Below are 16,518 nucleotides of genomic sequence, written 5' to 3'. Positions count from 1 at the left end.
CCACTATGGAGAGATCGAAGCGTCAGGGCCCCACGGATGAAGGGGATGGCTATCGGCAGACTCGGTGCAAGGAATCCGGGCGCTAAAATGAAACCAGACTAGAGAGTGAGTCTGGGGAGAAGAGTGAATAGGAAGTGGTGAAGGAATTTGAGGGAGAGGAGAGTGAAGGAGAAGAGACAAAAGCAAAGAAAAGTGAAAAGAGAAAAGACGTGATGGGTCGAAAGGAAAAGGAAAAGCGAGGAGTTCGCCGATCCCGATAATTACCCGTGTAATACGAGTGTATCTCCACTCCTCTCCACAGAATGTTGGGTGCACATGTGGCAAATTACGGTAATTACTGTATTGGGGTACGCCTCGGCATGTCGAGTCGAGTGTCTCATTGAGTGAAAAACAGAGAAAACAGAGGCCATACCGCCAAATATGAGATATATCATAAATGAGATATTCCATATATATCATACATGCTAGTATATACATTTCTCCTTATGATACACTACACACAAGCAGTACACAACTCGATTGACCCTTGCTTTCGTCATTGATCTACTACAGATTATGGAGTAGGTATACAGCCACGTGATTGGCTGCTGTCAACGTTCAGCTTTCAATCCAGCAAAGTCTATACACTTGGTCAATCCACACAGGATCATATATACGGTATGCCCGGAGTACTCCGTATAGCCCAGGAATCCCCAATTGTGAACAATTCACCATCCGCGATCAGTAAAAATCAGTAGTCCGGAGGTTCCTCCCTGCGAATCGCGCTGAATACTAACTAAGGTTAATCAAAAGTCAAATTTGCCTGAAATACCAGGCCAGAATACCCCACCGATAAGGCGATAATCAAATATTTTTTGATCCGATCAATTTGGAGTGAAGGCCTACTTTTGGAGGGGTAATTGACTATCTACTACCACTTTCACCACCTCTCACCACCACCACCATGGCCGAGGAAGACTTCTCCACTGGGGACATGTTCCAAGACCCAGAAGGGTACTACCCCGATGAGCCAGAACCCACCTTCGCCGAGCACACCATGCTGTCCGGCAAGAAAGTTCGCGTCCGACTCGTGGGCAGCCACCCTCTTTACGTACGTCGACTGCCCCCATTGCCCAATTGATAGCCTACCAGATTAACTAACCCTAATCTCACTCCAGGGAAACCTCCTCTGGAACGCCGGCCGAACCAGCGCACACTACATCGAAGAACGAACCGAGGACCTCATCCGAGGCAAAGACGTCCTCGAGATCGGCGCCGCAGCGGGAGTCCCCAGCATCGTCAGCGCCATCCAGGGCGCCAATACCGTCGTGCTGACCGATTACCCGGACCCGGACCTGGTGCAGAACATGCAACACAATGCGGAACTGGCAGTCGATCAGATCCCCAAGGGCCCCGATAACCGGAATTCGTTACATGTTGACGGCTACCAATGGGGAAAACCGGTGGAACCCTTACTTGCATATATTCCTCCCTTGGCCGATGGCTCGAGGGCTACGGGCTTCGATGTACTCATTATGGCCGATGTTATTTATAGTTATCCCGAGCATGGCAATCTGGTCAAAACTATGCAGAAAACCCTCAAGAAGACCGCTGAGGCTGTTGCGTTGGTCATTTTCACTCCGTATCAGCCATGGCTGTTGTCTCAGACTGAGCGATTCTTTCCGCTAGCGGAAGCAGGGGGATTTACTGTGACTAAGATCTTTGAGAAGTTGATGGGTGAAGTTCTTTTTGAAGATGATCCTGGTGTACGTTGATTGATCTTCTTACGGTCGAAATATGTGCATGATTGAGTGCTGACTATGATTTACAGGATGAGAAGCTGCGCAGAACAGTCTTTGGATACGAGCTCCGCTGGTCGCCTGACCAATTGGGCGAAGGTGGCTCGAAAAGCGCTTAATTTGAGATTATATTTGATACCCTCGCATTTGCATAAATTATATAGACATCGAGGCGTAGTTCCAGTCATTTGATGCGGTACAAACCCCTCGAGATGAAGATTCGAAAGCCATATTTTCCACTAATTGTACCAGGCACGGTCCTCTTGACTTCCTTGAAATGAGCAGTAGTGGTACTTTTATTGAGTCTTTGGAATCATTTTATGGCTTAGACACTTGAATGCAGTCTAGTACTAATAGAAGTAACATTGGCGTCCCATTATCGTATGGTCAAACCCTCAACCCCGCAGGGAAAAAGGATTCGCCACTACATCTCCAGAATATCCCAGCACATGCCATTAAACGGGTACCTGCAGGATTCCTGCTTCCACCAGTCTGTTTGGTTGGATTTAGGGGTCGCCGATTTGAACTCCTTCTGCGGGCTTTCGAATGGTGACTGAAGAAAGGGTTGCGAATTGGGGACGATGAGGGCCGGCAGACCTCCCCTTGGGAAAATCTTTCCTTGTAGTGCTCTCGAAGCCTCAAGAGCATTGGTGGGGGCTGGCCGCATACTGTGCATCGGTACATTGAATTTCGCAAGGGACTGGTCTGAGCTAAGCCATGATGGCTCTATTCTTGAATCGGGAATTGGGGTCCAAACAGAATTCGAAAATTGAGGGAGACTGTGACATGGACTTGGGGCTTCAACGGAATTGAAATATGAATTAAAATCCCGGGGCTCTGAGTATGCTGGTGTGTAGATAGCTCTGGACCATCGATATGTGCTGTCATGGCCGTGTTGGGATGGGCAAGCGCTGGAGTGAACCGACAAAGACGCAGAGCATAACCGACAAGACCGTAAATCGAACCGCTCCGGGGTATAGCTAATCATTCGCTAATTGACCAACCATCGAACTCGGCAGCAACTTTCTTCACCATTGGACACGATAGCACCTTGACAAAAACTCCATTGCCCACGAAAACTAGCGTCGCTATGGCTGGTTCTCGGGGCCGGAGGGGTTGTCTTGGAGTCTGGTCTTCGTTCGCTTGCAGATTTGACAGTCATCAACATATTGATGAATATTTTCGCTTCTCCTCAGCCAATATCAGCGAGCACAGAAGAACCGGAAGAGTTTTACCTCTCTGTGATGTGCTTGACGGTAATCGGTGCATCTCATCATGTAATCGGGTACGGAGGTCTCCATTGTCGGAGACAACGAGGCTTCTTTCAAGCAGCAGTATTATATCCTCCAACCCGGTAATGGCCAGGTAGACAAAGCGCCGACGTGACAGAATATCATGCATCATGAGACATAATAACTTCATAGGAGAACTCCAGGGCTTTTAGGTGAGTGTAAAAAGGTGCGAGGGAGGGAAGTGGAAAGTGGAAAGTGGAAAGTGGAAAGTGGAAAGTGGAAAGTGTTGCCTAGCAATGGAAGGTGCAAACCTCAAGTGCATAGTGACCCGAGGCAGAAAACAACGGAAATAACATCGCAGGCTACTATATAATAATACGGTAGCAGGTGGACTACCCCGGTGTCTGATTGCCTTACGATGAACAGCAGTGATACTACCAGCAAGTACTAGTAGTCGTAACGCCATGTTGTCACCAGCAGGGAAGGGTCTTAGATATAGATCAATATAGTATTCCAGAAAGTTCCAAATTGAGCAAGAATGTAGTTAAATACTGCACCATAACACGCAGTATCTACTAGTAGTTACTAGTATCTATATTTAGTACAGTGCCGACCGTTATTGCTTTCCATATACTGAGGCAGAAGTTAAGTTACTATACCTCCCGCCGTATTCACCGGATTTTTACCCTATCGAAGAATTCTTTGCTGAGCTAAAGGCCCATATCAAGAAAGCTTTGTCAGTATACGAAATAATCCTGACCAAGGGTTCTATACGTTCCTTCGGTGATGCTTGTACGAAGTAGGTGCGAAACAAGATAGTGCTGAAGGCCATCTCCGACATTCAGGTATTTTAATAGAGAAGCTATGACTGGCTGTCGTATTTGAGACCGTCGTATCTACGTAACATCTGTTTCATGTTCTCACATTGTGCCAGTTTGGTTTGTTCGTGTTTGTGGCTTGTTATTCAGTAATATTTTGTACTGGATGAAAGACCCTGTCTCTTGTCGTCGTTGTAATGGCTGATTTTGTCAGTTGCTGTTATGATGAGTGGGTAAAGGAAGCTATACAAACTAGAAGATGGCCCGAGCCGGAATCCGTCCTGGTCATGGATAACATATCTTTCCATCACACTGATCGTATAGAAGAGATGTGCGTCAATGCAGGAGTAAGGTTAGTGTATTTAATATACTCCCCTGACTTGAATCCTATCGAGGATTTCTTCTCAGAATTAGGGTAGTCTTCCAAATCATTTATACTTCCACACATTAGATGGTATAGCACCTGTTTCGTAATATACTGGCTAAAAATAGAAATTTAGTGGGGTATAAAGAAAGGGGATTCTCCAGAATGTAGAAGTTTCACCCGCTCATCATCAAGCTTGACACAACTCTTTGCTTCTAAACATCATCTGTCTCAACGGAACCTATATATAGGGAGCACCTCTTTCTTTGAATTCGAGCTCCACTCCTTATATTCGACAATCGCCACCACGGACAGAATGGCTCAAATCCAAGGCCACTGCGAAGCCCGGTTTTCTAAGCTTCGCGACTTAATGCAAGAGTTCATCGCGTCCGGACAAGACATTGGTTCAAGTCTGTGTATCAATATCAACGGCGATAATGTGGTAGATATATGGGGGGGGCTACGCCGACGCATCGACCAAGAAACCGTGGGAAAAGGATACGGTAGTAAATGTCTTCTCGACCACGAAACTAGTCACCAACCTGGCGGCTCTAATGCTCATCTCGCGTGGTTTGCTTGCCCCCGAGGATAAGGTGGCCCAGCACTGGCCTGAGTTTGCTGCAAACGGGAAGTCGGAGGTCACTGTCGGCCAAGTCCTAGCCCACACGGCGGGTCTCAGCGCCTGGAAGGACAATATGAAGCTGGAGGACCTATACGACGTCGAGGCGGCAACCGACAAGCTAGCGTGCCAGGCACCGCTGTGGCCTCCCGGAACCGCCATGGGATACCACGGGATAACGCAGGGATTCCTCGTCGGAGAGCTGGTGCGAAGGAAAACGGGGATTTCAATCGATAAGTTCGTAATGGAGGAGATTTGCCAGCCCCTGGGCGATGGGACTGACTTCCAGCTTGGGTGTCGCAAGGAGGACTGGAACCGGGTGGCCCCAGTCGTACCTCCACCGGGGCCTTCCATCCAGGAGGTGCTTAGCCAACAGGCGGAGTATGAGCAGGACTCGATCGTCATGCGCACGCTTTGTAACCCCGAGCCCACGGCCGAGGACGCTAACACTGAGCTCTGGCGGTCCAGCACGTTGGGCTCAGTTAACGGCCATACAAACGCTCGGGCGTTAGTCAAGATCCTCTCTTGCTTCTCGCTCGGTGGCACATGCGCGGAAGAAGGCCATCGCCTGCTGTCGCCCGAGACAGTGAAACTGGCGCTTACAGAGCATGCGACAGGAATAGACTTGGTGACGGGGCGGAGCGGGAGGCGTGGACTTGGGATTTACCTCACCGGACCTGGGTCGGGAAGCGTCGAAGGCAAGCTGCCGAAGGGCAATGTTGGATGGGGTAGCGGATGGGGGGGGGGGTTCGATCGTGGTTATGGATAGCGACAGGAGGCTCACAATCGCGTATGCTATGAACAGGATGCTGAGCGCGGAACATCCTTCCCCAGTAGCATATATCAAGGCGGTTTATGAGATACTTGGAGCTTCCTAAGCTGCCTAGGATCGGGACGAGCTTGGTTCAGAAACTGCATAATTCTGGGTTTGACAGAGGTAGATCATACTAGGCAAGCAGTGTCAAGGTGTAATAGATACTAATCCAGTAAACTTCAGGCCCTGTTTTCTTCACAGTAGATCAGACGGCGCATGCTATAATCTCGGTAATAACGACATATTCAAATTCATCCTATAAGCCGATAGTCGCAATATAAAATATTGAGGCACCATCTAAAATAAATAAAACGCTCCAACGCACAGAAACCCCGCCTCTTAACAGTATGAAGCCAATCAGATCCTAGAGTAAGAAAGATAGCCGTCAAACTTATTCGGCATCAGCAAGAATTTCCCTAGCGCCCTGTTCAAGTAGCATATTTGATTTCATCATTGTAGCCCATTCGCTTATATCACGTAGGAAGCAACGGGCTATTCCAATTCAGATTCTAGAGTCTGGGTCCTCAAGGATCAGTTCAAGATCGAGGTAATTCTCCAACGTGACCTGGCAGGCCTTCCAGAAATCTGCTCTGTATTCCTCGTCAGTAGTAAGTGATTCCAGCTACTTACAGTATTCCCTTACTGCTGCTTCTCAAGACCCAGGAATTATAAGAGGCTCGTCAGGTATATATATGGGTAGAAACAAAGTCACTATAGATACACCCGCTGTTTGTGCTCACAGAATATTAATAATGGTTAGGGGATATAGTTATCCAGTCAATATTATATCCGTCTTTTTCAACCTTCTACCTATCTGGCTTTCCAGAACCAGATCCTGACAGATCTCGCTAGGGATATCATTATAACAGTTAAGGCTCCCTCTATTATTAATATACTTAATAAGTCTCTCTAGATATAGGGCTCTCAGTTTATAATGTTTCTTGTCTGTCAGATCCTCCTAGTACTAATCAGACCTAAGCAGGCATAACTAAACATTGTAATACATATGCTTATAAATAAGACTCTATATTACAGTTCGCCTAATTCTCTCTTCCTCGGCAGCAATATAGGCCTCTTACTTAGCCACTATTCTGCTTATTACAGATATATAGCCTCTCTTTTCAACTCTCCTTAATATAAATATAGACTAATTATTATCTTTACTCCTATAATTAAAAATAAGAACTATAGTAAGCTTCTTGCTAATATACAGCAAATTAATCTATTTATATAGCTGCTTCTCCACTGATTTCTAGTCAATATTAGTAGAATTATAGAATTTTTTAATCTTTCTCTGGGACCGGTCGTTCGATTCTATCATAATATCTGTACCCTTAGATCAAACTCTCTAGTAGTGTTTCTTTTTTATTTACAGTATACCTTCAACATCTGCTTTCAGAGTCTTCTCCTAATATCCGCTAGGGGCTATAGCCAAATTTTCTTCTATTACTCTACCTACCGCCTTACGGTTCAGTATAAACTTCTACTTAATTATATAGTAAAGATTTTTCAGAGGCTCCTTATCGTATTCGCTACCTTTTTCCCATTCAAAAAAGGGTAGGAAATTAAGTTAATCCGATTATAGCTAATCTGTAGCACAATACAGGGCAGGGCTCAGGGAGTACAAGATTACAGGTATACTAGCAAAGTTACCAGGAGTAGGGGCATATTCCCATAGGTCGATCATCCGGGATTAAGCGGCATCTTCAGCAAAATAGCTCTGGGTCATCACAAATATCTCTGGGGGAGGGGAAAGCCTCAAGCTATAAGTGGTCAGCCAGGACTACCTAATACCCAATAAAGACCCAAAGTTGCCACACAGCGATTAGCGATAGTAATCACAAAACAAATCTTACTGTCAAGCCTTACCTATCACTTTAGCTCAAGATAGACACTCAGGACAGCGCCAGACCCTCTGCAGTAAATCAACTGCGGGATAGAGGAGGAAAGTTGACAAATTCCCAACGGTTGCCTAGTTTGCTCGGTTTGCATAGATCCTTCTAGTCGTACACCCCTGATTGTTATACTCATACAGATGGGTACAATGCTAGGTATTATTACGCTGTATATACAAAATTGGTAGCTTACACCAAATCCGTATTAGGTTAGTATATCATATAATTAGGGCTTGAAATAGTATCTCTACCTGTCCCGATTTGGAAGGCAGAAACGGCTGGCACTGTACAACTTGAAAGCAACTTGAAAGCAACGCGCACGGGGACAAATAATTGTGTGTCAAAAGACCTAGAGCTTAATCAACAGTGATGGTAATAGTAGTGTTATTGAGTTGTGAAACACATTATGTGGGCATAATTCCTGTATGCATTCTAAGATGGTGGCATTTCCATCAGGGATCCCATTGTATAGTTGGAGTATCTAATCGGGTGGGTCACATGCCTAGCCTCAACCCCGCGGGAAAAAAGTTCGCTGCTACACCTCCGCAACAGCCCACCATGCCAGTAAGAACACCCACTAATGACCCTCGAGGCTTGAATTAACTCAACCGCAGCTCGTTATCCTCACCGGGTATCCCTGCTCCGGTCTCAGCTACCGCGCAAATCAACTTGCGTCGCTCCTCGAGAAAGCGCAAGATGAGATCTTCGCGACCACTGACGCAGAGTCGCCCCCATCACTAAAATTCCGGTACAAGATCCACGTCGTTTCGTCGCACGATAACAGCTCCTACCCTCGTACTGTCTACGACCATGCCAGAACAGAGAAGGAGGCTCGCGGTGTCGCATATGCGCGTGCGAAGCGTGTGGTGGCCAAGGACAGCATTGTGATCTTGGACGGCATGAACTACATCAAAGGGTGGCGGTACCAGCTTTGGTGCGAGAGTAAGGCGGCGGGGACTTCATGCTGTGTGGTAAGATTTCAGGTTATACATACGTGGAAAGGGTAGACAATGGCTAACTGAAGTTCGTCTAGGTGCACGTTGGTACTCCCGTTGATCAGTGTGTCGCGAATAACAAGGCCCGTTTGGATCGGGATGCAGCCCAGGAAAAGGATACATCTTTGCCAGAGCAACCGAATCCCTCAAGCGATACTACCGCCCCAGTCCAAACATCAGACACCGAGCAAGCTTATTCGCGCGAACTCCTCGACAACCTCATCTTCCGCTACGAAGAACCGAGCACACACAGCCGCTGGGACAAACCTCTCTTCACAGTACCTTGGGAGGATGCCGAACCCCCGGTAGCTGATATATTCCACGCCCTCACCGGGGTAGTCCTTCCATCCGCCGAGGTACCCGTCGTAACGCCAGTCTCCAACCTCATCGAATCCCTCACCTCAACCAACCTTTCCTCCGCCGCCAGCACAACAACCACAGCGCGAACCTTTACCCGCGGAACCTCAACTCGACCCAGAATCGTCGCTCACCAAGCCACAACACAAGCTGCGGTCACAGATCCAGGCGCTCTCTACGCAATGGAGAAACGCACGACGGCCGTCGTCAATGCAATCCGCACCTTCACCCTATCCAACCCCTCCGCCGAAGAAGCTCTCGCGCAGAGCGAAAACCCCCACGGCATCGCGATCGATGTCCCCGAAGCTTCAATTCCTATTCTTATCCCCGTTCACGTCGCCACAAGCGGGACCACGGATGAATTGGCCGGTGCAGGTGGAGTTCTCGCGGCGCCGAAACTGCAACGCCTGCGGAGACAGTGGATTAGTTTGAATCGGAGATACCTTAGTCACGGTCATGGTGAGAAGCAAGGTGGTTTGGCGGCTGATCAAGTCGGGGATGCATTTGTGCGCTTTTTGAATAGTAGTATTGGAGGTGAGGATGGATTGGAAGCATAGATGGAGGACGCATCAATGCTGGCGAGGAAAAAATGCCACATTGCACATTCTGTTGATAGGAGCTATTGAGATATGATTAATGAGCTTATGATATAAATCTACAGTCATATAAGATATTATTCCGTCTTAATTAAGCTGTAACAGAATCGGGACTGTCGTTTTTTTCTTCTTCTTTACTACACATTGAGTGAAGGTCAAACTTAAAGGGGAACGCGCAAATCAAACAGGCATAACTATGGCGCTCTATATCGGTAACGGACTCAATGGCCCCCTATCCCTCCCAATCCATACCATGAAGAACAGGACTATTGGTGTATCTACATAAAATTCCCGTTCCGAAATTCATTTCATATTTGCGATGGTTTGTGATCCACCATCCCTAGGTATAAGGTCCTTGCGAATCCAAAGGTTGCTCGCGCCTACAATACAAATGTAATCTATTCAATGCAGAGCATATTTCAACGTCATCAGAATGGCTTGGAAGGCTATAAGCATCATAATCAAGCCACATTTGCCTTGTTCTCGGAGATTTCGCATCTGCCAATGGCTTTCTGTGACGTGCCATGGTTAGACAGCTTCAAAGATCGATAAAAGCGAACTTACTCATGGCTATTGAAGACTGCAAATCCAGCGGAAATAATGAGCACAGGCCGAGCAAGATCAGCGATAATCTGCTTGACTGGCGCGGCAGCAAAGGGTGATATTATGATTGAGCCTTCGTCAATTTCCGCAAATCCTCCTGCTCCGTGAGTTCCAACAATTTTGAATCCCTTCTTGGTCAGGATATCTTCTGCGACCTCTGTATACTCTGGGTCTTGGGCAAGCAATGGCAATGTTTCATGGCCACGACAAAGTTGAGCGATAGTAAGAGCCATCGAATGCTGGATCATGCAGCCCGTCACATTTTTGACCTCCGAGTTCTCATCCCAAGTATCGTCCTGCTTTTTTAGCCATTCAGGCGCAGTGCGGCAAAAATCACCAAGCCCATAGCAGAGAACTTTCTTCGCAGTTTTTGTACCAAGTACATCTTGGACCAAGGCTACCAATTGCTTGCAGGTCTTGCTATTCTGCCACAACAATTGTTTCTCGTCAAAGATTTGCATAGGCTGTGCTATAAGCTCTCGAAAGTCTCGTGCAGTCCGATTGCTCCAATCCACAATGTAAGAGCATAAGTAAGTTTCGACTGGGCCCTTAGGTTGTGCTCTCACAAGTTGCCAATATTCTTGGTACCTGACATAGGGTTTCCTAAGGCAAACTTAGATTGCAGGCCGAAATTCGGTCAGAATACCATACCCACGTACCAGATAGGATTCTGTACTTGGAACATAGGATTGGAAATTTGGATTATGCTTCCATCGATTCGACGGACAGAAAATCGCTCCATCGCATAGGATTGGCGCAATTGTTGTTCTATGTCTTCGAGATCCTCTTTCGCCCAAAGCCTAGTACCAGAACTGTATAGATCTGCGGCTCTTTGGCTACTGATCCGCCAATCCGTGCACCCGTAGTCGAGCGGTCCTAGAGTTTGTGGCATAGTCTCGTAGCTGCTAGTCGAGCAAGGGTGAGGAATAAACTACGTGGCGGGTTGTTGGGAGGAAAATGCCCAAGATTGTTTGGAAGGGGATAAGTTTATTCGTGTACAAGGCCCAGAAAATAAAAGGCTAGAACTGAGCTGTGATACACGATTGTCTGCTTATACCACATTTCACGCCACGTTCTACCCCGCTTTTGATACCCTATTGTTAATTGGGAGGAGCGAGGTTTGACAGCGTATTGGGACGCTAAATCTAAAAGGGCAAAACTAACCAGATCTAGTAGCTCACAGGTCCGCCGTTTACACTGTCTAAATAACGTTTCTTCGGCGTATTTGGGGTCCTTTGGCCGGCTTGGACGGCCGCACCACAAGTGCTAAACATATCCATATATACAGGCCTCTATGAAGAACCAAGTTCATTTTGTTGTTTAACCCATAGCAAAGCCACTTGGAGCCACTTAAAAGTCATTACGCATATGATGCTTAGCATCTAAATTGGACTGATAGAGACTTGGTTGTACCAAATGCCGATTCCGAGACCGGCATGACTTCAAAATGTTACAGGCTCAGGAAACAAGAATTATGTCATAGCCCGCAAAAAGGCCTTCGCAACAGAAAGTGTAGCTACATTTCGAAACAAAATGGAATATAAATGAAATGCACCATAGCATACATTTGAATGATTGGCTAGTACTAGTAATTATAGTAATTGTAATGCAAGAACACCCGGGGCTTCACCTGACAATCCATAGAAGCCTTTAATACAGTTTTCAGCAGTATAAAGGCTGGTCCAACCGAACCTTCTATATATTAATGTTGACATGTATCTAATATGCTTTCTTGGCTTTTCACTGATGGAGCCAAGGACTGGACAAGGCCCAAAACAAAATCTTCGAACCCAGTTGCTTTTCGGCGAATGAGGTGAATTCGTCCTTTGTGAAAGGCTTGCTGGTGTTTGGATTGATAGCCGCCAAATCTGGTTCCTGCACTGCAACCACATTGATAGGGACCTTATTCCGATATTCCGACATGTATGGGTAGGCGTTATTCTCCATGGTTTGCTTGAAGGGAATATTGTCTGGTCCACCCACACCCACACCATGGTCTGCAAAGAACTGGAACGAGTCGGAGAGGTAGTTATTCTCGTTTGCCCAGCCGCAAGGCCAGAAGTTGACGTACTGGACGGCAAAGGAGCGACGGAATACCTTGGCTGCGTAGCGGGCATTATCTAGAGTACCCTCGAAATAGGCTTGGCAGGTATAGCCGGTGGCATTGTTGTTGGACTGAACTTCGATTGCGGTCTCTGGGAGGTTGAAGCCATAAACTTTTCCATCGAACTTGACTGCAAGAGCCTTTAACAAACTCTGGAACCTTTCACGGACATGGGAATTCCATTGCGCTGCAGCCCAACCGCCTGCGACAAAGTCGCTGTCGCAATCGTCTCCATCACACTGAGGCACGCTGCCGTTGTTGTAGATTGGTTTATGAAGGTATCTCGGCACAGGATTGTATTCGATGCTGAAAGAGCGGTCCTGGATCTGGACCCAGAGATGTTTGCCCTTGGACCGCGTATGGTTCAAATCTTTCTCAATGGCAGAGAAATCGTATTGGTCTCTCTGCGGCTCGAGAGACTTCCAGCTGTAAAGGTTCTGGATACCTTGGATTTCTGGGTGCTCCAAGAGAGAAAGAGCTTCCTTGTCGATGTCGCTGGTGTATAGCCAATGAGACAATGAAGAGTTGGAAGAAGCCTTGCCATTGACCGGGCAGATGACAGACAGGATGCCGACTGCCAGGACGTGAAGGCTCAACTGCATGCTTGTAATGTCCACAGATTTGGAAAAAGAAAGTCTTTGAGTTGTTATTGATGTCAACCTAGACAGTTGGAAATGCACTCCCCTTTAAGTACAATGAATTCCTCCTGCCTGAAACATTAGATTTTAGAAACAAACCCATATAACCATTGCGCGGCGTAGGCCGACCATGTAACTTCGATCCACTTTTTCCAAGACATACTTGTGCCGAACTACCAATTGGACTTTCGCTGAAAACCCATAAAACTCAATCACAACTGTGCTGAAGAATGCCATTTATTCTATCTTCTGGTAGCGAACTGGGTTCTTCCCCACATGCCGTTCTTGCATCGCGCTAACAATTTTACAGGTAGTATGAGTAGAACAGGGCGGTTCTAAAATAGATTCAGTCTCTCAACACAGCTTTTTTCTCCAACCCCTATTCAGAAACACCCTAATCCATTCATGTTTAACTCTGTTTCAAGCATTGAATTGCATTGAAAGTTCATATATGTGAGAATTTAGATACCCCTTCAGCAAAACCCAGCTCATGTAGCTCTTTAATCGACGAACAGTCGAACCCTTCATGATTTCTGCATTAAAGTATTCTTGGAGTTATCAGGACTCGATCCTGAAATAACGATATGCAAAATCGTCGTTTTATTATGATATGGAACACTGCCCTGTCCTTCTTGTACCTTTTTTAGCTCCACGGACATGATGACATAAACAACAAATGCTCAATTTGGAAACTTACTCAATACCCGGAAATCGTTGAAAACTATTTATGGATAGTTCCCACAGATTCTGGAGCTTCACTGTTGATGGCTACAAGGTTGGTAGCAAACCCGGCTCAGGTTTGATCCATATTGCCGACACTGACATCACCTTGCTCCTTCTGAACAATTTGGGATAGTGAGGCACTAGCTAGCAACGTAGGTAAAGACAAACAAATTTTCTCAACAGGAACAAATCAGTTTGCCATTGTCTCAATCCTTGTTTGGCTCTGGGAACTACCGGCAGTACCATAGTACATACTACTTACTACTGACTGGTAAGGGTTGATCGGGAGCGACCTCGGATGGGGCTTACTGCGGCTACGGCATACTCGGCCGATGTGCCCTCTTCTAAGTAGTATTACTATTTTATCCTAGAATTCAAATTGTATGAAATAAAATTATTGATTTTTCTTTCATTTTCATAATATTTTTGATATTTTGAAGGGGTGATGGAACGCAGTGCAAAACAAACAAGCAGAACAAAAACAAAAACAATGCACTCTATAAATCAAAACACCTCCCAATCCACCATTTCTACTGTCGAATATTTCCATATTTCATAGTTGGATGAGATCGGTGACTGGTGCACCTGATCTTCAAACCCGTCCACCCCGGAGGTGAAGTACTGCACTGCACTGCAGTAAGTACTTACTCACTCCGAGTCTCAATTTCCAGGGTTTAGCCAGAATTTCTATGGGCAATTTCAGAGGTTCCTTGAAATCCTGCGTGCGGTGCTGTGAAGTGCCCGGCTCCAGTGCACGCGTTGCGATGCCTTCATCGATCCTTTGGGGAATTGGAATAACCGTGATGCCTGGTGGCTTTCCTCGACCTGGTCTATGCGGGGTTGAACCGGAGGGAAGAGGGAAGGGGAGTGGGTGTATCTCCTGGGCGAAAGAAGGTGCAAGTGAAAGTTCAATTGCAAATCAAGCCCTTGGTGATGACGATGAGAGTGGGGCCATCCAGGTGTTGAAATATCACGGCAGTCAGCGCGTCCATTTGAGTCCACGGTGGGTAAGTTTTAAAATGGTCCTCGCGGGGTCCTGAGAAAATCCTTCGCTGTGGTATCTTTTTCGAATGTTCGATCAAGATTCACAGGATCCTCGGTGTCTCTTCACGCAGGCAGGGGCAGTCCGTGCGGCATCTGAGAAACATGGCTCGCGTCGAGTTGGCGGTAGGTGAGTCCAAGGGTGAAAAGCTCATTGAGAGTGGCATTGACTTGTTCGTGCGCGGATATGTCTTGCGGGGTCATTTTTCCCACATGTTCAAGAAGACGTGCGTGGCACTGGTAGAAGTTCCGTTCGGCATTCTGCAGACGCTGTCCGTACTGGACAGTAGCCTGGTTGGCCTTGGCCGGTCCGTGGGAGTGGACGGAGCGGGTGCGCTTCATGGTGGGTGCCGGGGTAGGGCCGGTGACTCCACGTCTCTTGCGGCTGGCAGCTTCCTTCTTCTTGGCCGGGACGGCGGTAGGGGAGGTCTCTGGGGAGCTAAGGCGCTCGGAGGACTGGTAGTCGTGCACGCGGCGCATGTGGTCGTACAGGTTCCATCTACGGGGGAATCCATTTCCAGAGACGGATCGTTCACATCCCTCCCAAAGGCAGAGGTGAGGGTTGTCTCCGTGGCCATGTAATCCGTGGGCTTCGCGCTCATGGCGGAACAAGCACGCGTTGGAAGAAAAGCGCAGTTGGGTATCCACGCAGGCAGGGACCTTGCAGCGGTAGGGCTTCAGGTGAGAATCCAGATACTTGCTATAGGCGGTCTGTTAGCGATACTTCTGAAATATGAGATGCTCAAAGGCGGAATAAGGGAACTTGCTGGTAAGCGCATTTTTGCGTAGTGGCGGGGTGGTTGCATGGCTTATCTCCGGAGGCAAAAGGGCAATAGTACTTTCCGTCACTTTGGGTGGGCATGGAATAGTAGGGGTGCTCTCGCGGGCTGCGAGACTCGGACCCTTCCTTGGATCTCTGTCGGGTTGGCTCACGGAGGGGTGGGAAGAGCTCGGATTCCTGCTTGACCTGGGGTTGGGAGCCATTTGGCAATGTACCTCGGCGGGCAGGCTTGGAAGGCCGCATAGTCCTGTTAGGGAAGGGGGTTAGATAGAATTCTTGGTTGTTGTTTTTTTCGTTGCCTGTTCATGACGGCTTAGCTAGAACCTACCTGTTAGGGTCCTTTTCGCTGAGAGGGGTAGGGAACAGAGGCTCGGCAGGGTTGATTCCGTGGGCGGCCATGGGCGATGTGATGTAGTCTCCAATGAGAGTATCATCAGGTGCAAGATATGAAGGAAATCCAGGATGGGAGCAAGAGGAAGTAACAGAAAGATCATTACTAGCTTCCGTTAGAGGCGGAGAGACTGGCACAGTCTGGAAAATGCTGGATGACAGTTGATCAAGTGTAGTTCCAGGGTAGCCATCAGGCAGCATAGTATTCCATGGCTCGTGGCTGGAAATGAAATGGCCATCCTCAGTGTGGGAACTGTGTGCAACAGAGAGAGCATCATCCGGTGTGCTCGACTGTACATAGACATCATTATCCATGGAAGAAAGATCCACAAAGGAATAAATATCCCGCGGCAACTCATTATGATCATGCAGGTCTGTAACTGCTGGGAAGTCCACGCCTGTGTACATCACATCATGTGGTCCGACCGTGGGGGTCATGAGTTGAGAAGGCATTTGGAAAGCAAGCATTTGCATGTGAGGGGATTCCTTGGAAGACATGGCCTGGTCGAGGGAGTCTGTAGTGTTTATGTTCCAGTCTTTAATGTCCTGGTGGTTTCCATGGGGAATTGAGCACAAAGACGAAGTGTCATGGCTCGACAGTTCATCATCCTGGAGTGTTCTTGGGGCCATATTTGACATTCCTGTAACCATGGAGGCGTGTCTGGATTGAGAAAGAGAGAGCCTCTCGGGCTCGTTGCTAGTCCTGGGAGACATTGTGATATGTGTGGGTGTGTTGGAAAGCACTACAGAAAGCATCATCAAGTCAGTAA

The 16,518-nt window shown here is 47.4% G+C and overlaps 6 protein-coding genes across 6 annotated transcripts; 3 read left to right on the top strand and 3 right to left on the bottom strand.

Annotated features, from left to right (window-relative positions):
- Nucleotides 1-943: 943 nt before the first annotated feature.
- Nucleotides 944-1,897, top strand: efm7 (putative nicotinamide N-methyltransferase Nnt1; the record flags this gene model as incomplete). The annotated part of the gene is made up of 3 exons (XM_057271706.1): nucleotides 944-1,090; nucleotides 1,158-1,745; nucleotides 1,811-1,897. 3 exons carry the CDS (start codon nucleotides 944-946, stop codon nucleotides 1,895-1,897), a joined length of 822 nt encoding a protein of 273 aa, XP_057115894.1.
- Nucleotides 1,898-4,746: 2,849 nt separating this feature from the next.
- N7481_012486 (serine hydrolase domain-containing protein) lies at nucleotides 4,747-5,580 on the top strand (the record flags this gene model as incomplete). Its single annotated transcript, XM_057271705.1, has 1 exon — nucleotides 4,747-5,580. One exon carries the CDS (start codon nucleotides 4,747-4,749, stop codon nucleotides 5,578-5,580), a length of 834 nt encoding a protein of 277 aa, XP_057115893.1.
- Nucleotides 5,581-8,078: 2,498 nt separating this feature from the next.
- N7481_012485 (putative RNA polymerase II Elongator complex associated protein Kti12) lies at nucleotides 8,079-9,429 on the top strand (the record flags this gene model as incomplete). The annotated part of the gene is made up of 3 exons (XM_057271704.1): nucleotides 8,079-8,084; nucleotides 8,135-8,491; nucleotides 8,554-9,429. The coding sequence occupies 3 exons, from the start codon at nucleotides 8,079-8,081 to the stop codon at nucleotides 9,427-9,429; spliced, it is 1,239 nt and encodes a 412-aa protein (XP_057115892.1).
- A 599-nt stretch (nucleotides 9,430-10,028) lies between these two features.
- N7481_012484 (uncharacterized protein) lies at nucleotides 10,029-10,532 on the bottom strand (the record flags this gene model as incomplete). Its single annotated transcript, XM_057271703.1, has 1 exon — nucleotides 10,029-10,532. The coding sequence occupies one exon, from the start codon at nucleotides 10,530-10,532 to the stop codon at nucleotides 10,029-10,031; it is 504 nt and encodes a 167-aa protein (XP_057115891.1).
- A 1,279-nt stretch (nucleotides 10,533-11,811) lies between these two features.
- Nucleotides 11,812-12,777, bottom strand: N7481_012483 (uncharacterized protein; the record flags this gene model as incomplete). The annotated part of the gene is made up of 1 exon (XM_057271702.1): nucleotides 11,812-12,777. The coding sequence occupies one exon, from the start codon at nucleotides 12,775-12,777 to the stop codon at nucleotides 11,812-11,814; it is 966 nt and encodes a 321-aa protein (XP_057115890.1).
- Nucleotides 12,778-14,643: 1,866 nt separating this feature from the next.
- On the bottom strand, nucleotides 14,644-16,462 carry N7481_012482 (putative C2H2 finger domain protein; the record flags this gene model as incomplete). Its single annotated transcript, XM_057271701.1, has 3 exons — nucleotides 14,644-15,273; nucleotides 15,341-15,605; nucleotides 15,687-16,462. The coding sequence occupies 3 exons, from the start codon at nucleotides 16,460-16,462 to the stop codon at nucleotides 14,644-14,646; spliced, it is 1,671 nt and encodes a 556-aa protein (XP_057115889.1).
- Nucleotides 16,463-16,518: the final 56 nt, after the last annotated feature.

The sequence above is a fragment of the Penicillium waksmanii genome (assembly GCF_028829765.1).
Source record: "Penicillium waksmanii strain IBT 27052 chromosome Unknown utg000010l:1.0-3698451.0:1.0-3701458.0, whole genome shotgun sequence".
NCBI classification, from domain to species: domain Eukaryota; kingdom Fungi; phylum Ascomycota; class Eurotiomycetes; order Eurotiales; family Aspergillaceae; genus Penicillium; species Penicillium waksmanii.
The sequence above is the reverse complement of the archived record's forward strand: the minus strand, read 5'-3'. Positions and strand labels throughout refer to the sequence as shown.